Below are 24,594 nucleotides of genomic sequence, written 5' to 3' on the forward strand. Positions count from 1 at the left end.
TACTCCACTATTACACAACTAAAACAGAAGGAAATAAGATAGAGGAGAAGCACTGGGCTGCGAATCGTCGGGCAGCTACCTAGTGAATCTCTGGAATCTGCTGGACAACTCTCAACCTTCGCAAGTAGGACTTGATGCGCCTGAATTTGTACACGGGGTGGAAGGAGTAAAATGAGTACTCCAACTCAATGAGTAATAATAATAAATGCAGACTGAGTAATAAGAAATCACGTAAAGACACATCAACAGACTATAAAGAAGCAGTAAAAGCCAGTAAAAACAGTGAAGCAGTAAAAATGTGTAAAGTCACTTTAGTTCAGTTTAGACTTCTTGAAATGCCTTTTTAACAATTAAGCAATTAAAGGACAGGCAACTAGGAAAGATAAACACATAAGGAATAGCCCCTCGGGCACAATGTCAACAAAATCCGCCCCTCGGGCAATATCATAGAACAACACCAGCCCCTTGGGCTATATCTCACATCACAATGGGTACCCGCGCTCACTAGGGGGTGTGCAGACTCCTGGAGGGGGCCCCTTACGGCCCAAGCATAATATCAAGCCATCTCATGGCATAATTACATAGGCTCTCGACCTCATATCAACAAGCCACCTCGTGGCATATAAATCTCAGGTCCTCGGTCTCATAATCATAATCAGGTATTTACTCACAACATAGGCCCTCGGCCTTACTCGGTCAGAATCTCACAAGCCATTCGGGTAACAGTAAAACATGATGCTCAGCCCAAAATATCATTTAAAATATCAATTTAAGCATTAAAGCAGAGTAGACATGGCTGAGTTATGAAAACAGTAGAATACAGCATGACTGAGTACAAGTATATAAAGTCAAAATAGTGAGGAAATATCAGTAAAAATCCCCTAAGGATTCAAATAGATGGCACGAGGCCCAAATATCGCATTCAACCCAAAACATGATGATAGCAAACAGTTTTCAGTCAAATATGCGGTAAAACAATCATTCGGGATGGATTAAGTCACAATCTCCAACAGTGCACGACCTCACACTCGTCATCTAGTGTGTGCATCACCTCAATATAGCACAACAATGTGCAATCCGGTGTTTCATACCCTGAGGACAATATTTACAATCATTACTCACCTCAATCCGGTCCAAACTCTAGCCCGCAATACCTTTGCCCCTCGAATCGGCCTCAACTCGTGTCAAATCTATCCAAAATCAGAATTACGATGTCAAAATACGCTAAGGGAACAAAGCCCATGGGAAAATAATCAATTTACAATAAAAATCCCGAAATTACCAAAATCCGACCCCGGAGCCACGTCTCAGAATTTGATAAAATTTACATCAATAGATTCCTTACCTCCCCACGAGTTCATACATATCAAAAGTCCCAAAATCTGACCACAAATGGCCCCTCAAAAATCCTCAAGTCTAGGTTTCCAATACCAAGCCCTAGTTTCCCCAATTTGGACTCTTAATCTCCATTAATACCATGATTAACCAATGAGAAAAATGATCATAAACTCAAGTAATGAAGCTTAGGGAACTTACCCAACTGATTCTCTTCGATTTATCCTTGATTTCACTGTCCTAGCTCGTTTCCCGTCTTCAAAAACGGAGAACTTAGCCAAAAATTCGCGAAGGAAACAATAAATACTTCTGGCCCAGGGATTCCGCATATGCGGCCCTTTTACCGCTTCTGTGGTCCCGCTCCTGCGGTCTAGACCACCGCATCTGCGGTCCTCACTTATGTCCACACTCTCGCATCTGCGATACACAACTCGCACCTGCGCTATCGCAGGTGCGGTTCCTTAACCGCTTCTGCGGTTCCTGCCTCCCTTGCCTTCTTCCGCTTCTGCGACTCCCAAACTCTCTTCTGCGAGACCGCACCTGCGGTCCCCTAGCCGCAGGTGTGGTTATGACAGTAATGGTAAAACTTCAGCTGTAACAACCCAACTCTAATCTTCTGTCAACCATCCGAAATCACCCCGAGGCCCCCGGGACCTCAACCAAAAGCACCAACAAGTCCTATACCACTATGGAAACTTGTACCAATCTTCAAAACACCTCAAACAACATCGAATCACCCAAAACACATCGGATTCAAGCCTAAGCTTTCAAAATCTTCCGAATTACGCTTTTGATCAAAAGGTATACCAAACCACGTCCGAATGACCTGAAATTTTGCACACACATCCCAAATGACACAACAATCCTACTGCAACTCCAGAATTCCATTCGGACCCCTATATCAAAATCTCATCTATCAACTGGAAAACGCCAAAATACCAATTTCGCCAATTCAAGCTTAAATCTACTTCGGACCTCCAGAACACATGCTGATCACGCTCTTAAGTCCCAAATCACCTCCTGAAGCTATCCGAACCATCGAAACTCACATTCGAGCCCTTTAACATATAAGTCAACATCCGATTGACTTTTCCAACTTAAGCTTACTCAAAAGAGACTAAATGTCTCAAACCTTACCAAAACCTCTCCGAACCCGAACCAATCAATCCGATAACATATAATACAACTGAACAAAGCAATAAGAAGCATAAATGAAGAAAAATGAGTGATAACTCATGGAACGACCGGCCGGGTCGTTACACAATAGGAGTTAATTTGACTAATCTTTGAAGCTAAATTGAATTACATAAATTCGATATTTTAAAAGTAAAATTTATATTAAAAAGCTATATGAGAAGTACTATATATAATTTGTGTAACTATATATAATTTGTGATTCTTCTCATGTTAATATGATGAAATAACATATGTTAAAATATTGTTCAAAGTTCACGTATTGAATTAGGGGTGTACATAGGCCGGGTTAATTCGGATTTTTCAATTACCAAACCAAACCAATGGTGTCGGATTTTTTAATTTATAAACCAAACCAAGATAATCAGGTTTTTCAATCTCGGGTTTTCTCGGATTTTCTTCCGGTAAAGTCTTCATAACACTAAAGATAAGTCATAGCTTTATACTAAAATATTCAATAACAAAGATAATAAAATTACATAAAATAAATATTGCTAATTAATGAGCCATAATAAAAATTAACATAATCCAAAAATACTATATAGATCATGCTAAAATAAGTATTCTAGCTAACAAGTACTATTAGTTACATAATTAAGCACTAAAGAAAAAGATAAACTAAGTTATGCATTTTTATTATAAATTAATGTAAAACTAAAAATAGATATCCAACACTATCATCATTCCTAGTGTTGAATTGAATTTCTTTTGTTAGCATTAATATTGATTTGAACTTTGTTTGAGTTACTACATTTATGGATGTCACGACCCGAATTTCCCATCCTTGGAATCGTGATGGCGCCTAACTCTTAGAATGCTAGGCAAGCCAACAGATAAAGATCTAACACACTAATCACTATTCAAAATAGTAAATAATAATAATAATAATAATAATAATAATAATAATAATATAAACTAGAACAAAATAAGACGTGCGGAAGTTTATAATAGACTAGACACTATTATACGACTACCCAAAATCTGGTGTCGCAATCCAGAACTTCTAAGAGTTACTACAAATACTGGTTTAAAGAAAATACATTTGTTCTCGAAATGAAGAAAAACAGAGAAACTAAGATAAATGGAAGGGGACTCCATCATATCTACCTTGGGTCTCCTGATGGACTGAAGGCAGCAACCCAACTCTAATCAACGAGGTCTGGTACCAAAATCTGCACAGAAAATGCAAAGTGTAGTATCAACACAACCGACCCCTTGTTCTGGGAAGTGCCGAGTTTAACCTAGGCGAAGTAGTGACAAGGCTAGGACAGGACATCACATAAACCTGAACAGTATAATCATGCTAATGGCAACAACGGTAAACAAAGGAATAAAATACAAATAATGGGAAAGGACATGCAACGGAGAATCACAATATAAAGAGTAAGAGCGTAATAGGAATACACAATTTTAAACAGAAATCCTCAAATAAATTAAGCAATTAAGACAACAAAGGAAAACTGCACGACATCACCCTTCATGCTTTTACTCTCAACCTCACCAATAGGTAAATGGAACGGCACGACATCACCCTTTGTGCATTAAACCTCACATAATATACACGGCATCACCCTTCGTGCTTTATCGCTCTCATATCATGGCACGACATCACCCTTCGTGCATTAATGCTCTTCCTCACGATATAAATAAATCATGTATGACATCACCCTTTGCGTTTTACACTCATCCTCATAAATCACATAATTAACCACAACGGATAGAGAGAAGTATCACAAAGAAACCAGTATTTCATCAATGATTATTTTCATAGTTTGACATTTCGACCTTGAATCAATATTGAAAAATAATCAACCTCGGTGAATCCGGATATTAAGTCTCCCAACATTTGCAATAACAATAAACATGGATAATAAGATCTATGACTGCAAAATCTGCAAGAATAAAATTTCACTCGCATGTTATGATTCGACCACAACGCATAGGTGCTCGTCACCTCACCTATACATTATATTCAACAACAAAACACATAGCAAATACTCACATGATACCTATTCCCTCAAGCTAAGGTTAGCCACGACACTTACCTCGATTCCACGGTCGAACTCAAGCCTCAAACACCGCTTTTCCCTTAGTTTTCACCTCCGAACCACTCGTATCTAGTCATAATTAACTTAGTAACATCAATTATTACTAAAGAAATCAATTCTAATGCATAATTATAGATTTCCCAATATTTTTCCCAAAAAGTCAAAAATCGACCCCGAACCCGCTTGGTCAAAACCTGAAATTCGGACCAACACCCGATTACTCATTCACCCCCGAGCCCGGATATATAATTAGTTTTGGAATCCGACCTCAATTTGAGGTCTAAATTCTCAAATTTCGAAATTCCTAAGTTCTACCCAAAATCCCCCCATTCTACCATGAAAATCTCAGATTCTAGGATGAAATCTTGTAAAAAGAAGTAAAAGAGTGGAAGAAATGAGTTAAGAATCACTTGCTTATGATTTGGGGAAGAAAAAGTATTTGGAAAATCACCTCTAATGATTAGGGTCTTATAAAAGTGAAAAATGGATGAAAAGTCCTATTTATATAGCGCTCCTGGATCCTCACTACGCGGTCTGCTAATTTTTTGGCGAGGGCGCGAACCTCCACCGCGGTCCGCGAAATTATGGGGGCAGCCGCGAAACTGAGCCTTACCCTACTGCGTCCGCGAAGCCCCCCCACCGCGTCCACGTTCTTCAACCCGCAGTCCGCGAAGTTTCCACCGCGGTCCGCGAATTTCACTCCGCGACCGCACCCCTAAGAGCTGAGACCTGCAATCTCTGCAACTATCCAACACCAGGTCTTTTCCTATGTCTAGACATTCCGTAGCCTATCCGAAACTCACTCGAGCCCTCGGGGTTCCAAACCAAACACGCACACAAGTCTTAACATATCATATGAACTTGCTCGGGCGATCAAATCGCCAAAATAACACCTAGAACTACATATTCCACACCAAAACTCATGAAATTTTCAAGATAGTTTCAACACTTCTATTTTCTCAACTAAAGGTTCGAATCACATCAAATAAACTCCGTTTTTCACCAAATTTCACAGACATGACTTCAACATCATATTAAACTTGTACCGGGCTCCGGAACTAAAATACGGTCCCAATCCCAACGAGATCATACATTAATCAATTTCTTTAAATCATTATAATTTCAGTTTAACAATTTTCATCAAAAATTTATTTCTCGGGCTAGGAACCTCGGAATTCGATTCCGGGCATATGCCCAAAGTCCCATATTTTACTACGGACCCTCCGGGACCGTCAAAATACGGGTCCGGGTCTGTTCACGCAAAATATTGACGGAAGTCGACTAAAAATCACTTTTAAAGGCAATAATTTATTAATTTCTCAAAATTTTCACATAAAGGCTTTCCAGAAATGCGTCCGGACTGCGCACACAAATCGAAGAGAAAGTCAGCTAAGGTTTTGAAGGCCTCGGAACCCCGGATTGGGTTTTAAAACACGAGATGACCCTTTGAGTCATCACAATGGACTATAAAATTTATTCACCATTCAAGAATGCTAAGTCCAAACTTGAAATAATACGTTAAAAGATAAAACTGTGAAAAGTTTAAGAAATATGTATAAATTACATTATAATAAATATTCATATATATAAAATATTTTTAAAAATTGTACAAATATACTATCGGGTTGGTTTGGTTTCGATTTGACTTTTTTTAGTTAAAACCAAACCAAACCAAACCAATACTATCGGGTTGGTTTGTCGGGTTTTTTCCAATACCAAACCAAATTACTATCGGATTTTTTCCCCCGATTTGACTCAAATTATCGGTTTGATACGGTTATCGGTTTTTTTTGTACCCCTAATTTGAATCTCGAGAAACAAAAAGTAACAGATAATTTAGGACGGAATGAGTCATTTAAATCATAATCTGCTATCTATATCCATGTCTTGCTTAGATAGTCCTGTTTTATAGGTTTGGTTTTTGTTTTTACTTTGTTGACTTTTTTCCTTAACCTTCTCCACGTTATATTCGTTCGTACCTTTTTAGGAATATCATAATACGAAACTCGGGTTACTTTTTACCACATTCAAAAGCAAAAACCCATTATATGCACAAATAAAGAAAGAAAAAGCAACTTAAAATTTACAAAATAGTAAATTTACTGTACATGAAATTTATCTACTTTCTACTAAAATCTAGTCAAACTTGTTATAAGCATGTACAGAAACAACATCAAATTGAAGGAGCTAGCTAGCTAGACCAACTCCATGATATCTCTTCTCCATTGAAATAGTTGACTCCATTTGTGTAGCCAGTCCAAATTAATTATCTTTTGAATATTTACTTTATATTAGTACTAGAGTTAGTGCGTATGCCAAATGAAAAACAATATACCATCTATTTTATGTTTATGGATCTATGAAGTAGTGTTCTTAGATTGGATCTCCCTTCTGTTGAGTTACATTAAACTTCATTTATATTTTTTGCATTTTCTATTGAAAATTACTACTCCTATTTATTAAGCTAGTTTTAGTGCATTAAGGGACACAAGTCAAAGTATAATGAGGATTTTGATTTCGTACGTCACTACAAAAAATTTGGTAAATTGTGGCGGTTTATTTATGGTGGTCATAAAAAATTTCCACTATACGTTTGTTTGTTTTGTGGCGTTTGAGCCAACCCCCACAAAATAATTCTTATTGTGGCGGTTTAAGTGTGGGGGTCGTAAAAGACCCCCTCTATACATTCAATTTGTGGCGTTTGTTCCGACCTCCTCAAAAAATTTCTTATTATGGCGGTTTTTTTGTGAAGGTTTTTGATAACCTCCACAAATATATAAATTCCAGGTGTTTGAGAAATTATTATTATTAAAAAAAAATTAGTTATTTTTTCCACCTTATTTCTTTAAAATTAAATCAAAATACATATTTTAGTTAAAAATTTGCGAATTAATGCAATTTACGTCAATATCTATACCTTCTAGTTTGTAATTTTTATCTCTACATTTTCTTCAACTACAAAAAGAAAGGTTTTCCATTATTTCTCTATGTCTTACTCGCTAGTTTTTCTTTGATTGTCTTTGTGAATTTCTTTAATTCATCTCTCTATATTTAGCAAAAAATAACAATGACTTCTATTTCATTTTTTCCTCTTAGGTTTCTTATTTCTAGATTTATACGAAATGTCTACCCATAAATACGAAACATATATAATTGCTAACCTCGTGAGTATCGTGAATCTTTAGGTGCAAAAAAAAAGAAATTTATCTAACATTGGACCACAATATTAGGTAACAAAATAATAATGCAAAATGAGCCATCACAAAAGTTGAAATGTGGCTCAACAAAAGCAAGAAATGACCGTTGATTCAATCTGGTCTCACCGTCACAAGCGATACTTGTCTCCAAAGAAAAAGACAATAATACAGAGAATTGAATGCATCAGGTATTCAGTGAATCTCACTGAACAAATATGGTCGACGAGGTCTATTATAAACGAAAAAATATGCTTTAGATTAATCATAAATAATATCTGCATTCATAAGTAACGACTATACATCCAATAAACAACAGATGCGGGAGAGACATCCAAGTGTTGTAATTATCTACACAAACATTTGATTTTTTTTATTTTGTTTGAGATAATTTAAAATTTAAAGAGATATAAATAATTGCAAGAATTAGCATGCAGATTTTCTTTATTTTTATTATAGTAGGTGTTCTATGTTCAAATAGTATTTTTAAAGGAGGGTGTGAGGCAAGCTATTTTACTACGGGACGAGGCGTAAGCCCAATACCTTTAAATTGTTTAATTTATTAATGACGCATAATAAACCAAAAAAAGTATATTAGAGTTTAAGAAATTAAAAAAAAATAAACTCATAAAAAATAAAATATCTTGTATGTTTTTACAAGTATAAATAATACAATAGTGTTAAAGTTACTGTGAGATACAACTATAATGTCTTAACTGTCAAGCAATTAAAAAATTATAATTTCTTTAAAAATGTATCAAGTTATACATTTTACCTCCCTAAAAGTAATTAATCAAGAAAATTCATAAATACTATAATTTAAAAGATTACTCGTTCATGTATATACAAAATTACTTTCAAAGAGCAAAACAATAAAAGCCTGATAATTTAAGACATGAAGACCAATGGCAATAAGATACAATTTTTACTATCTAATTTGGAAAAAATAGTCTAATGATTTTCACACTCACGATATTCTCAAATAGTAAATATGCAATTACGTGGCTCGCTATTTGAGTTATTCTCAAATAAAAGTTTAATCATAACTTTGTTAAAGAATTCATGAGCATCAATGGTGTCAATTAGAGAATTTGACACACGATTTAAGTAAGAACTACAGTCAAACCTCTCTATAACAACCTCGTTTATTCCGATATGTTTTGGCTGCTATAGTGAGGTGTTGTTATAAACACATATATTATAACATAACATAAAAATCAATTCCGAAAAAACTTGACTTTTTATAGTAAATGGTTGTTATATAGAGATGATGTTATAGAGAAGTCTGATGCGTTATGCGTGTTTTGGTTGCACACTCGGATGCTTTAGAGCGTAAGCTCACATAACTAAGCTCCACACATATTCATCGGGACTTTTTGAATTGTCACGACCCATTTCCATAATAGGTCATGATGACGCCCAACACCATTGTCAGGCAAGCCAACGCGGAAGTATTAGTGAATTCTTATTTTACTTACCCAAAATAATTACAACATTGTTCTTAATTTGCAAGTAAAAGCAGATGATAATATGCAACATTCAATAATAATTATACAATCCAAAAGAAACGTCTACTAATGTGTGTGTCACAAGCTGTGGGAAACTAGTAGAATATACAAAATAATATATCTATCCTACTGTCTGAAACATAATAGACAGTCTAAAGTAAGGAAGACTTCATCCAGCTGCTGATTGGCACAAGAAGAGAAAGCATCTCATTGTGGAAGTCTCGGACTATGATCAAGGATGCGCACCAGTCTGATACCAGATGAACCTGCCTCAGAGCATGTACAATTAAGTACAGAAGCATAGCATGAGTACATAAATATTATGTACCCAGTAAGTATCCCGTCTAATCTCGAAGAAGTAGAGACGAGAGGTCAACTTGATACGTACTAGGGCCAAATAATATAATATGATATTATGTCAGGTATGGTGGTCACTATATATAATAGTTAAAATAAGTATTTCTAAGTCATGTCATTTTAATACCCCCAGTTAATCCTTTACAATTTAAACCATGTATCAGGCAGGTCATCAATAATAAATTCACATAGATATATATCATGCGCACCTTATGCCGAGGTCGATGGCCCGATCCAACATAAAAGAAACTGTGCACTGCCAGAGGGTCGAATGGCGTGAATCATAGATGCATCTATTTCTACCAAGGCGATCGGCCCAACAGAAAAAATATCAATTATCAACAGAAAAATACAAGAAGGCACATTTATATTCAAATAAACTCATACAAGTGTTCAACACAAGAAGGCGCATTTACAGACATGACTTAAATATTATATTAAACATGTACCGGGCTCCGGAACCAAAATACGGGTCCGATACCAATGAGATCAAACATTAATCAATTTCTTGGGACCTCGGATTTCGATTCCGGGCATACGTCCAGGTCCCATATTTTACTACGGACCTACCGGAATCGTCAAAATACGGGTCCTAGTCCGTTTACCCAAAACCTTCACCGAAGTCAACAAAGATCAACTTTTTAGGCCAAAAATCATTATTTCATCAATTTTTCCACATAAAGGCTTTCCGGAAATACGTCCGAATTGCGTACGCAAAGCGAGAAGAGATAAAATAAGGGTTTTAAGGCCTCAAACACGGAATCAGGTTCTAAATGAGATATTGATTGTCAAGTTCCCTAATAAAAGTAAAATGTATTTAGTTTTGACTTCGTTAAAGATGATACCAACAACTATTACTAGGACGATTACTTAAATACTTAGCAATACATAACCCTTCACTATAGAAGTCCCTTGTCATAAGATAATAACTTAACAATCGAATGGGTAAAGTGACACCTTTCAGACGTAAAAACATGAAAAAACGTACTTTATATGAAATTATAGGAAGAAATTTCTTCTCAATTTATCCTTTAATAGTAGCAAGGGATATACATGTGAATCACGTACATAGAGACTAGTTATTATAAAAGCATGAATGTTCTACGCTAAAATATTGGACAACACAAATATCCCTGAAATATTGATAGATTTTTATACCCTTGAAAATTACATTATTTCTTAAAAAGAGATTATTCCAAATTAAATAAAATGATAATATTTAAATTTTACCGTGGATACTTACAAGGAATCAAATTCTTCAATTAAAGATAAATTCAAATCGGATTTGTATCATGCTATGATTAGAAGTCGATTTAGTGTCATATACTAGCTAGTATATTTGAAGTCAAACTCACGCTCCTTGAGATTAAGTGATCTTCACCATTATTTGATGGGAAAAATCTGTAGCTCAAAACGTGGTACTGCAGCAAATTTAGAATTCTCTTGTAATTGTAATAATGCAAATTAAACCGAGGAAAACTAAAGAAACCACTTTACTATTTTCCTTTTTAATTTCCCTCATTTTTTAACTCAACTACTCATATAACTTCTCTTTATTCCCGCCATTGTTTCCCTCCATATTCCCACCTTCTCCTCGACCCCTCTTCTCCCATTATCTGCGTAAGAAACTTCCATTTTCAGAGCTATATATTAACCATATAGTTCCTCTTGGAGAGATGAAATTCCTGGTGAGCATTAAGTCAGTTCTCTCTTTTCTTTTTGTATTTTAATTCTTTTAAGTTTGTTCATTTTAGTTTCATCAATATGATTGTTGGACACGCATTTGTGCTTTATATTTAGGATGCAGATATGTAGTTTATTTCACTGCTTAGGTTTACCAAAATCATGACATTATGTAGTTCGTTGATTTTCTGTGTTCCTCTTTGCCAATAATTTGGGTTTGACTGTTTGTAAAATATATATTATTTTGTTTTGTTTTGGAGTTAAAAAAGCAGTTCTTTTGGGGCTCTAGATTGGATTTGTTGGGTAGTTTGTGGACAATTTTTTGTATCATCTTTTGTCTGATGTTTACTCTCTCTTCATATTTGATTCACCTCTCTCTTTTTCTTATTAATATGCAGTGATGCCAAAGATTAAACGTTTTCGGAATCCACTAAAATCAGCTCGTGAACCACATGATGCTCATGGACATTCTTCATCATTAGCAACTTCAGTCCAATCACATGCTATAGAGCCCGCAACAATAGTACAAGCCCTCCCACATGTTCATGAAGTCCCGCAGCAAGAACAAGCTCCAATTCTGCCTTCTAATTCAAGTGCAGCATCTCGCCGTGCAGGACGTGAATCTACAAAGTATTGGACAGTAGAGGCTAAAGGTATATGCCTTACATGTATTTGTACTTCAATTTATGAGAATCTTATTTTTTTTTGTTCCTTTTTGGTTGAGTAACTTGTTTTCTTGTTAAAGACTCGGAAAATGCTATCAAGCAAATTAGAGTCAAGGTCAATGAAGTTAACAACCTGACTGTTGGGGAGCGCATCATTATGAATTTTGATGACTACAACGCAGCATATGGTGAAGCGCAAGGATTACTTGCTGGATATTGTGGATCGCTGGCAATTGATTGTAATTTGTTTCCAATTAGTTTTGAGAAGTGGTCAGGGCCATCGGGCATACCTAAGAAGTACATGGAAGACTGCTTTGAAACAATATTGAAGGTACAAGTGTTATACAAACATATGTACTTATTGCACCTAGATTTTTATACACATGAAAAAACTAACTTCCATTTTTTGTTTGAAGCCTCGATTTGATTTTCGGGTAAGTGAGTCCATTGCATATAGATACTGCAATGCTAGTCTTTCAAAGAAGTGGGCTACACATAGGCAGAAGTTGTGGAATGAATATTTTGATCCAGCCAAAAGAAAAAATGAAATTCTAAGTAATGTACCAGCAGGTATAAATAAAGATTAATGGGCTAGTTTTGTTGCTTACCGTCAAAAATCATCAACAATGGTAAGATTCAAATTATTTTAACAAGTTTCATCATAATTAAATGAAGATGAATTTTTTTAATTTGTATTTGTTTTGTTGATAGGAGCTTTGTAGAAGAAATAAAGAAAATCAAAAGAAGCAAAAAATGCCGCATACTTGTGAATCAAAAGCTATCTCGAGAAGACGACATGAGCTGGTATGCACATTAACTTAATAATTTTACTATTTCTCTAATTAAAATGTTTTGTAATAACTTTTTAATACTCTTTCTTAGTTTTTGGAAACTGGAAAAACTCCTAATCGCGGAAAAATATTTATTGAAACTCATAAAAGAAGCAATGGATCGTTTGTAAATGATGCGGCAAGGACTATAGGGGTAAGCATAGCTTTGGTGTATTTTTATAACATTATTTCTATTATTTTTGTATAACATTTTGCATCTCAAGTTTCACTATCTTGTACTACTAATTGATATTTTATCTGCTTGTAGGAACAAATTGAATTGAATATGACTCAATGCGATACTAATGAGTGTGAAGTTTCACCAAATGATGTTATTGGCACGATGTTAGGGGCAGAGCACTCCAGGAGAGTACGATGTATGGGTATGGGAGCTGCTCCTTCAAACACATTCAGGAATAGCAAAGGACGACTTAGTGATCCGAGTGCTTCTTCATCTAGCTACAGTGCATCATCTGCAACATATAACCATTTTCAACAAAAGCTTATGCGCGTGGAATCCCAACTAGAAGACACCTTAAATGTGCTGAAGGTTTACGTGATGTCAAAGGAAGGTTCGGTTCCAGAAGAATTTGCGGGTCTGTTTGCTCTTCAACCACAGGTAAGGAGTAAATATAGCTTGTATTTCTTCTGTTACAACTTCTAATCAGTTCAATATATAGCATTGTACTTCTATGTGATAAAAAACATGAAATCAACAAAAATTGTTAAACATAGTTCATTAGATCAAGCTCTTTTGTGGAAGAGATTCACTATGTCTAAATATTGCTCTCACAATGAACATACTATTGATTCTTTAGTATTTTTAGATGTCCCAGTTGTTGATGTTATCTCATCCACCATTTGTTGCACATTCTCGTCATCCTTCTTCGCAACACTAATATGATCCTCAACCAATACATCAAATGAGTTTGAAATAATGGTGTTCATTGATGCTGTAGTCTGGTTTTTAGAACCTTGAGAATTTCTATTGTTAGGTGAGTGATTTACAACTGTCCAAGCCCTATGTTCTGCTTGTGCAGATGCACGTTGCCATTGGTGATTAGGTTGTTCAACTACTGCTAATGCTTCTGACCCATTTGCACTCCCCAAAGCAGCAAAATCTTTATTTTCTTGACCCTCATCTTGCACAACATTATATGTTAAATCTGTTTGTTTTTCAGCTAGAACACCATGTACACCAGTAGTGTTGACAGCTACATAAGTACGTCGAATACCAGATGCACTCAATACATTAGTAACCGCCAATGTTAAACCTGCAGTTCTTGGTTGATTTTCAGCTTTTTCAAATTGGCCTAACAACAGAAATATAAGTGTGTTCCTGATTCAATTGAGAAGCATGTCTTATATCCAAAGTTTTTCATTTTTCTTTAATAAGTAGATACTTTTTGTCTTTTTGACCAGATTCATTGACCAATATCATCTAAAGTTAGTACAATATACAGTTCAGTGTCATCTAATTCTAGTAAAACTTGTTGCTAACTTTGCTAAAGATGGAGGTGGTGGCAAGGAATTTCCATCTCCTTGCAAAAGCTAAGGCTTTGATTCGAAGCTTTAGGATAAGGGCTACATTTGATTCAATCTTGTTTCCCGATCTCGTTTGGAATTAATCTATATAACTTTCTCACCAAATATCATTTTTATTGTTTCAGCCTAATGATGCAGAGAATGAACTTACTTCACCAGTTGATGTAAGAGGATCATCGGCAGATAACAACGCAAATCACTAATCAAATGCTTAATGCTTTCGTTGTGGACTACGTTTGCTTTCTAGGAATTTAAATTTATAGTGGTTGTCTAGACTTGTGTTTATATTGCTTTAGTTAGTGCTTAATGTTTTCGTTGTGGACTACTTTTGCTTTCTAGGAATTTAAATTTGTAATGGTTGTCTAGACTTGTGTTCATTTTACTTCAGCTAATGCTTAATGTTTTTGTTGCTATCTAGACTTGTGTTTATATTGCTTAGTTTATTGTACAGTATTTCAATTTCTGACTTTTACTATTATGGATACTAGGTAGAGTGAAGGGATCGAACCCCCTTCATCGAAAAATTACCCAATATAAAAGAATGAAAATGGTCTTCTTTTTGTTATATGTGCACTGTTATGAAAAAAAATCAAATGTAGTTGTGAAGGAGGTTCAAAATTACTATAGGCCTTAGGTTCAAATTCCAACTATGACGTTGTAGCTTTTTTTGTATCCAGTTGTATAAATTTTTGGTTCTGCTATTGTTTACAAGCTTGAACTATAGTGAAATTCTACTAATGAAATGGTTATGGAGATATTCAAAGAAGAACAGTAGCATTGGATAAAGCTGGTACAAGTGAAGTATAGGGAGCTGGCATTTTGGTGCACAATAAGTAAGTTCCATGTATGGTGTAGGATCTGTAAGTGCATTAGGAATCACTGGCTTGATTTCTCAGAAACAGTACAAATAAAAAGTGGTAAATTGGGAAAAGATTAAAATTTGGCTTGACTTTGTTTGCGCACATCCCTCTAAGAAGCAGAATCCTGAGATCTTTGCTCTTACTGCAAGTCACTATTCTACAATGTAAATCTGGTTACAATTGGAGTTTAATCCTCAAACAAAGTTGTTCTGATTGAGATATCAACAATGTTGCAAAACTGTTGAAAGGAGTTTATTACTTGGGAGCCTGTTGGGAAAGGAGGCTTTTTTCCGGTAGGTCATGCTATAAGAAATTGTCAGTGGGAAATTTAGTGTTTAAGAAGTGGCCATTGAAGTTTATACATTGCCCAAAAGCTCCACACAATGTGTTTGACTTTTCTGGATTATAGATCTGCTACTGCAACCTCAATTTTATTCTCTTGAGGTCAATAAGTCCTAAATATGAAGCATTTCTTATTCCTTTTCTTGTGTAGATCTTGATGGTCCTTGCTCAATAGTACTTGAAATTTCAAAGTTATATGTACACATATTTGCAAAGAACTATGGTCTTTTGTGTTAGGTTATACCAGAGTTGGATACTGATTCTTTTACCTCTTGTGCGTACTCTATTTTTGGAAGAATGGACTTTTGGTTTCACATACCATCTTTTTATGATTCCTGAGTTGTATCCTTGAGTAACATTGAGTTTTAATGTGTTGATTGATGAGAATGTATAAAAACAAAGTAGTTTTCCTGGAAGTTGACCATTTTTACTCAAATGCATATCTAATTTAGGATTTCCAGACTCTGAAATGTTTGTCCCTTTAGTGTCACATTGAATTGGCAAAGGGATATTCAGTTATATATAAAACTTTCTGCAGGGTCCTCCTGGTACCGGAAAAACACTAGTATATTGGCTCTTGCTCATGAGCTTTTAGGACCAAACTATAAAGAGGCCGTTTTGGAGCTAAATGCATCAGATGATAGGTATATTGAGCGTTTGATTCAAAGTATATGTGCCCTGGTCCGATTTGCAAGATTATTTGACCAAGAGATCCTTGGACGCCTTATGGCTGTGGTTGCAGCAGAAAAGGTACTAGCAATATTAATCCTCGACACACATGCTATTTTCTTCTAGTGTTCCCCTTGCTAATCTGAAATGGTTTCTTTTGATCCTTGTGTTAAATCAACATTTTTGTTTGTACAGTGAGTCAAGTAGCATGTTATTATACCTTAATCTATTGCTGCAATGAACCTCCCAGTTGCTCTGTATATTTCATGCCTTTCTTTGTTAGTTAATTTGGTTATGAGCTAACCAAGATTATGAGCTAAATGGTAGGAACTTTAATTTTCTGTATCTTTCAGCCTCACAGGGCGTTGTGAAAGTTTCATCTAATCACTTCAATATGCAGTCCATTTTGTTTTTACCTAATGTTATATGAGCTTTCAATCTGCTCTCACTGTTGTTTTCTCCCTGTTGTGTCACATAAGAAATTATCACTAATGCTTTTGTGTTCAAACCGTGTACCTAACATGCGTGTGTTAACTGAACTTTCTAGGTTAACTGCGGTGTTAAATCTCCAGTAGATATATCCATGGATATTACCAGATTGATTCAGACACTCAATATGTCAACAACTGCATTTAGGGATGCTGTTAAATTGACACTTGAAGCTGAACTTGCTTCAACATCATACCAGAAGATGGTTCATTGGATCTTATATTCAAAGTCCTTAAGCAACCAATAATGGCAGCATATTGGTGTGACATACCTCAAAAATTCTGTTATAAAATAATTTGATCTTAAAGGAAAAGATACAGTTTTAGTTTATCTATGAAGTACATTCCAACAATATTTATATGCACTTAATTTTCCATTCAGGTGTGATTGCAATGTCCTGGTGCCCCCTTGATAGCTCCTACTTGCTTACATATTGTTAAATATTTAGATAGTATTCAAATTCAAATTTAAAAATCTTATCAATTAAATTTACTATGAGACAAAATTCAACTTTAACATTTTATCTTTCAAACGATTAAAAGAACATAATATTTTTTAAAAATATTATCAAATTGCACGGTTTACCTCTCTAAAAATTAATAATCAATAAACTCCATCAATAATGTAATTCGAAATATTACTCCTCATGAGTAAATATAAAATTGCTTTCAAATAGCAAAATAATAAAAGTTTGATAATTTTGAGAGATATATAACTAAAATATGAAAAAAATGTTAGATGTTCCTAAGAGATGTAAATTTTGGCTATTCCAATGATACTCATTTTTTGATGTTCCCAATTAGTAAATATGTGATACTTTGACTCATTATTTTGAGTTATTCTCAATCTTCATATAGATGAATAAAACTTTAATCATTCATTTGTTAGAGATATTTGACAAGATTCTTCCTATGATCTTGCTAAATATATCAATAGTAATTATTTCAAGAGCTTATATTTTTTTAAAATTTTTAGGTTATAATTTAAATCTATTATTTAATTTTAATTTTATAATTAATTATATAGACTCCTAAAATTAGTAAGAATTAAAATAAATGAATAGAGCACGAGCTATTTAGTGCCCCAAAGTTATTCTTTCTTAACCCTAAATATTATTTTTCCATTTCTAAAAGTTTACATGAAAGAAAAAACCTACGGTTTATTTTAAGCAAGGAAAGCAGCAGGGAAATATCGAAATTCTTAGGTTTTCTTCGTTAGTAGTTCTGACCCTCTTTTTTCTACTGCTTGTTATCCTTTGCTATATGAACAAACTGATACATAAGGAGTCCTTTGTGGGAATTCTTCATTGGTTCTTTCTGTTCTTTGTCAGTTTCTGGAATTAACTTTGTTTGAAAGAGCATTTGAAGTTGTTGGAGTAGATTGGAAGGATAGTCAAATCTGAAGGTACCCGTGGACTGGAGGATTGCTTTTGGAGGTATATTCTAAAAGGGTTCATGTTAATTTATTTATCATTTTTCAATGGATAAATCATGGATTGGAAAGCCACGGAACACAAGCGAATACTGGCTTGGTTTGGATAAATTTCTTGATTTTGCGTTTAAGAATGCGGCTGTGGAAGATACAATTAGATGCCCATGTCCTAAATGTGGCTTTGGCAAGTGGCACACTAGAGAGATAGTGCAAGATCATTTGATTTGCAAGCCATTCCCTCAAAATTATGTTATTTGGAATCTTCACGGTGAGAAACAGGTAGTAGCGCCTTCTGGAGATAGAGACGTTATGCAAGAGATGTTTCACCCAGAAAATCCAATAGAAACAATGCTTAATGATGCATTTGGGTACGATAGGCACCAAACGGCTGATGGAGGGATATCTCAACCATTTGACTCAAATGAAATATCAAATGAGGCGCATAGGGAGGATACTGGCAACTTTCATGATTTTCTCAAAGATGGAAGTGAGACACTGCATGAAGGGAGCAAGTATACAAAGCTAGAGTTTTTAATAAAATTGTATCATATAAAGGTCTATTGTGGATTAAGTGACAAGGCTATGACTATGATACTAGATTTGTTGAGAGATGCATTTGAAGATGCAAAGTTACCGCCTTCCTTTTATGAGGCCAAAAAAACCATTAGCAAACTTGGCCTTGACTATATCAAGATACCTGCATGTCCAAATAATTGTATGCTATACTGGGAAGGTGATTCAGAATTAGAAGCATGTAAGCATTGTGGTACATCTAAATGGAATCCTAACAAGAAAAAAAAGCAAGCTGCAAAGGTTTTGCGTTATTTTCCACTGAAACCAAGGTTGCAACGATTATTTATGTGTGGTAAGACTGCAGAACATATGAGATGGCATGCTTCAAGTAATAATGCTGATGGGTTGATGAGGCATCCAAGGGATGGTGAAGCATGGAAGACATTTGATCAGACTCATTCTGGATTTGCTTCGGATCCTCGAAACGTTCGCTTGGGCCTTGCTAGTGATGGTTTCAATCCTTTTGGAACAATGAGTACTACCTATAGTATTTGGCCAGTCTTCTTGATTCCATATAATCTTCCTCCCTGGATGTGTATGAAGCACACCTCTTTCATCTTATCAATGATTATTCCAGGCAAGCACATGCCTGGAAATAATATAGACGTGTACTTACAACCCCTCGTTAAGGAATTATGTGAGTTATGGAATGATGGAGTTGAAACGTTTGACTCATCATTGAATGAAAATTTTAGAATGCATGCAGCTCTTATGTGGACAATCAGTGACTTTCCGGGATTAGGTATCCTATCTGGCTGGAACACTCATACTAGTTTTGCCTGCCCAACTTGTAACTTTGACACAGAACCTTATCGTCTTCGTCATAGTAAAAAGTGGTGCTTTATGGGTCATCGACGTTTTCTGAGAAGAAATCACAGGTTTAGGTTGAATCGAGTACGCTTTAATGGAAGTACAGAGGAGCGGAATCCACCATTAAAATTATCAGGGTCTGCCATTTTGAGACAAATCGAAGAAGGTAGAGGAGCAGGGTTGAATTGTACAGGGAAAAGATCTAGACGAGCAACTAAGCAATGGAACAAGAGAAGTATATTCTTTGAACTTCCTTATTGGAAATCTAACTTGTTGCGTCATAATCTAGACTTTATGCATATCGAAAAAATATATGTGATAATATCATATATACGTTGCTCCATGATAAATCAAAATCAAAAGATAATATTAATGCCCGAAAGGATCTAAGAGAAATGGGCATAAGGCGTGATCTTTGGCCGGATGATAGTGGGAAATATCACCTTGCTGTGTTTTCACTTATGACTGATAACAAAAAGAAGCTGGACACTAAAAAGTTGTTCATTACAACTTTGAAGAATATTAAAGTACCAGATGGCTACTCAAGTAACATTTCTAGCTGTGTTGATTTGGTACAAAAAAAGATTTTTGGGTTGAAAAGTCATGATTGCCATATTATTTTAGAGCAATTGCTACCATTGGCGATCCGCAATGTGTTGCCCGACCATGTAGTTACAGTTTTGGTGGACTTCTGCTCATTTTTCAGAGCCCTTTCTAGCAAAACCTTGAATGTTTCGGAGCTTGATAAGCTCCAAGAGCGCATTGAAAGCACATTTTGCCACCTAGAGATACTATTTCCTCCAGCATTCTTTACAGTATTGGTTCATTTGTCTGTCCATCTAGTAGGGGAAGCAAAACTCGGAGGTCCAGTGCATCATCGAAACATGTATCCCGTTGAGAGGTAAAACATTGTAATTTCTAATTTGAAGATACTTGTATTCTGGTCTCTTGAAATAGTTTGTACACTTATGGCCTATTATTTTTGTAGGGAATTAGGCCATTTTAAGTCCTTTGTACGGAATAAAGCACAACCAGAGGGTTCTATAACTGAGGGTTATTTAGCTGAAGAGTCTCTTACCTTTTGTTCTCGATATATTGAGGATATTGAGACAAGATTCAATAGACCTAGGCGTGTTCGTGATGAACCAAATGTCACTGAGCCTTCTGGAACATCCTCTATATTTCCTCAATTTGGTAAACCTGCATCAGCTTCGATTACATTCCCTTTAACTGATATGCAGAAACTACAAGCTCATCATTATGTGCTTCTGAATTGTGCAATAGTCATGCCATTTATGGAGTGAGTAACTCATATAATCTTTATATTCTTTATCATTTTAATGTTTGATCCGGCTAGTCTTGTTCTTTAACATTAATGTAGTTATTTCATATAGCGAATTTAGACAATACATAAGGAGGAGTTCAAGAAGAAGACCTTCACCTACAGAGATAGAGAGGAGAGTTAATAAAGAGTTTGTTGATTGGTTCCAAAAGCGGGTGAGTAAGTAATCATTAGTTATTGTTTACATTTGGTTTGAATGAACTAACTTCACTAAGACAATATTTTTTTGATTTAGATTATGAATCCAGACACAATAGATACAATGTCTATTGATCTAAAGTTTCTTGCACGAGGTCCATCAGTAGTTGCAAGAAGTTTTACTGCATATAACATCAATGGGTCCAAATTTCGAACTTTGGCTCGAGAAGAAGGTCTGAGAACACAAAATAGTGGAGTTTTTTTAACCTCTAAAACATCATGTGTTGCAAGTAGTATTGACGGAAATTTAAGGCAAGCAGAGTTACCATATTATGGGAAGTTAGAAGATATTCTTGAGATTAATTATTATGGTCGATTCAAGGTTGTTCTTTTCAAATGTAGATGGGCCGATACTGCTCGAGATAGAGGGTATAAAAAGGATCGTTGGAACTTAAATTGTGTTAATTTTGATAGATTGATTCATACCGGTGAACGTGAAGAACATGAGCCTTACATCGAAGCATCTCAAGCACAAATGGTGTAGTATGTGGATGATGTTGTCAATAAAGGATGGAGTGTTGATATGCATCTAAAGCCAAGAGATCTGTATGATATGGGAGAAGAAGTAGTGGAAGATGAAGTATATGAGAATGAACCATACCAAGAGCAAGAACTCGAACAGTTTTTTGGTGATGGTGATGAGTATGTACAACTAGCTACGGATCATATAATTGATGATGTAATAGAGACAAATGTTGCTACTAACTAGCAGCAGATACATACATGTTTGAATAGAAAATTTGTTTAATATGTTGCTTTATCCGAAGGTAATAGTATTGCATAACTAAGTAGTGTTTATTTTATTTATTTGATGTATAAGTATGTTTAAAAATGGTATTCATATTTGGTTTCAAGGCATATTTAAAAGTGATAATCATATTTGATTCGTGTTGCTATGCTCTTATTTATGAGCGAATGCTACCTAAGACACGAAATGCAGCTTACCTCTGTTGTAGGAAAGAAAATACAGAGGCACAATTGAGAACTGCTTGCCCTCCTGGAGTTGCAGATGATCTTGTAAGCCAGTTTGAAATTAAAGCATTTGATGCATGTGCAAACCCGTACCTGGGTTTTGCTTCTTTAACTATGGCTGGGATTGATGGCTTGCGAAAAGTTTTAAGTATTCCAAAACCAGTAGGTAAGTGAAATAATCTTTTAGTATTACCTCTACTGTATCTTCTAACTATGTTTTTGCCTTTTAGGTTCTTTTCCTTATGCTATATGGTTAAGCCTGGAACACATATTATATATGTTATGATGGTTCACTATGAGAAGCTAAACATCATGACATCTTTTTTATGTTATATATTTCTGTTATTTTATGTCTACTCAATCAAGATTTTGAAGTGTGCTGCACGCCCAATTTAGAATATCAGTAGTTTGTACCAAAGTTTGGCAATTTAAATCTACACAAAGTCCTACCACATTTTCCATTTTAAATCTTCCTATCTCTATTACTTACCTTTTGGACAATTCTAGTGCATCACTGTTGTATATTTCTTCTTCTAAATGAAAGCATATGAGATTGTGAGTAGAAACCATGTGAATCAAGATGGTACCTACTTCTACTGTCTTTGGATCTCTCCGCGATAAGTTGCAGTTGCAGGTGGTGTTAGTATGAGCTACTTTCAAAGTATTGGAGTATTGACTTGCTTGCATGTTAGTTATGTATTCTCTTGTTGAATTGTTTTATCCTGTTCACTGTCCCTTCTTCCCGAGAGGATTTTCCTTCTATTGCTATATGGTTACTTGCTGAACCATTGAGAAACGAAGTCTTTCTCTTGCGTTCTACTCTTTTATTTGCTCATTAAACTTTCTTGTATTCAAGGAACAGAAGTTGCCAAAGAAAGTTCAGATATCATCATCCTGGATGACAATTTTGCTTCTGTTGTGAAGGTCTGTTTATCATGCTGGCAGCTTTAGCAGGAAGTTCTCACTCTTATTATCTTAGTAAAGCCAAACTTGTCTTGCATGCTTGACTTACGGAACATGAACAATCTTTTTCTAATTTTATTGCCTTGAAGATATCCCAACAATGGTGTTTATATATTTTGGAACCTAAAAGAAGGTGCTTAGTATTACATTTTAATGGTGGGGAATGAACTTTCCTGCTGGGAATTTTGAATCTTCTGGAGTGACTGAAATACTTGGGATAGGCTCTTACTTTCTGAAAAGTTCTTTATTGCTAACAAGTTCCTATCTCAGAATGCAAGTTTTGTCACGTTTAAATTGCCTTCAGCAGCTCAGAAGTCGGATCTATTTTACCTGATATATTTTGCAAACCCATTAGTATCTTTTCTAGTTGTAGTGATTGAAGTTCCAATATTTTTCAGACCGGTGCACGACAATACTTATTTTTATTGATTTTTTATCCCATCAAATACAGGTTGTCCGATGGGGCAGATCCGTATATGCTAACATCCAGAAATTCATCCAGTTTCAGCTAACTGTTAACGTTGCTGCTCTTATAATTAATGTTGTTGCTGCAGTTTCTGCTGGTGATGTCCCATTGAATGCTATTCAGGTTTAGTTTCACTGCTCTCTTATCATTGATCAGTGTGATTAGCGGATGTACACTTTGTGTGTTCGACCTTTATGTTCTGATGTTAATCATTTAGGTTTTGGCGTTCACCTGTGCAGCTACTTTGGGTAAATCTTATTATGTTCACCTTGGGTGTGCTTGCACTGGCCACAGAACCACCAACTGATCATCTAATGCGTCGAGCTCATGTTGGTCGAAGGTTAGTTTGTAGATCAATCTCTGAAAAAAAGAAGCTTGTTTCAACATTTTAATGGCAAAGATATTGTTTGTTTCGTCAAGTAACATTAGCTTGGCTGCACTACCATTTCTGTGTATTTGTAGTTTGACAGATGGGGTTGGCTTTTAGAGATAACTAATCCATCATGTGGCTGTGCAGTTGATTTCTTATAAGGAACTATTATTGCTCTGTTAGATTTTTTTTCTTTCATGTCATTTTGCATAATGTGTAGGAAGTGAACTTGTTTTGAAGCCGTGAGATACTTTTATAAAACATCTACCCCTATTATAGCCGCACATTATTCTTTCAGTTGGAGAGTCGAGCAACATAGCCGCACATTATTCTTTCAGTTGGTTTGAACATTCTCACTACATTCTTAATGTTAACGTGATTATACTGTAAGCTGGATTCTATACGTTTCTGACTCTTTCGGCTTATGTTACTAGATTATAGAGACTTCCATATTGCCTCAATATCTTCTGCCATTCATTTTCATGCTTCGGTACTGATGTGCATCCTACTTGTATTAATAACATTTAGTGGTGGAATATGTTCTGTTGTAGCTCTAGTCAATGATTCCCCAAATGTATCAACTTATTTTCAGCTTCTTTCTGTATTGCTAACCTATGTCCTCATAGTTATAATGTTCCTCGTGCGCAGTATCAATTGATTTTTTTGTTTAATTCTATCTTAGGGGACCGCTCGTCACCAATATAATGTGGAGAAACCTATTAATACAGGTAAAAAGAATTTGATGGCTGA

The 24,594-nt window shown here is 35.3% G+C and overlaps 2 protein-coding genes across 2 annotated transcripts in view; both read left to right on the forward strand.

The window, feature by feature from the left end:
• Positions 1-13,478, forward strand: part of LOC104221227 (uncharacterized) — a 52,803-nt gene extending 39,325 nt beyond the window's left edge. The window contains exons 2-6 of the mRNA XM_070151511.1: positions 11,718-11,972; positions 12,065-12,315; positions 12,696-12,788; positions 12,867-12,968; positions 13,083-13,478. Coding sequence (XP_070007612.1) covers positions 11,718-11,972; positions 12,065-12,315; positions 12,696-12,788; positions 12,867-12,968; positions 13,083-13,478 — 1,097 coding nt within the window. The remainder of the gene's footprint in view (positions 1-11,717; positions 11,973-12,064; positions 12,316-12,695; positions 12,789-12,866; positions 12,969-13,082) is intronic.
• Positions 13,479-18,198: 4,720 nt separating this feature from the next.
• LOC104227440 (uncharacterized) lies at positions 18,199-19,923 on the forward strand. The gene has a single exon (XM_070151512.1). It carries the CDS (start codon positions 18,199-18,201, stop codon positions 19,921-19,923), a length of 1,725 nt encoding a protein of 574 aa, XP_070007613.1.
• Positions 19,924-24,594: the final 4,671 nt, after the last annotated feature.

This window comes from Nicotiana sylvestris, chromosome 7 (assembly GCF_000393655.2).
Source record: "Nicotiana sylvestris chromosome 7, ASM39365v2, whole genome shotgun sequence".
Classification (NCBI taxonomy): domain Eukaryota; kingdom Viridiplantae; phylum Streptophyta; class Magnoliopsida; order Solanales; family Solanaceae; genus Nicotiana; species Nicotiana sylvestris.

Coding starts and splice junctions, on each gene's coding strand:
- LOC104227440 (XM_070151512.1), top strand. CDS start 18,199: ATGGATAAATCATGGATTGGAAAGCCACGGAACACAAGCGAATACTGG.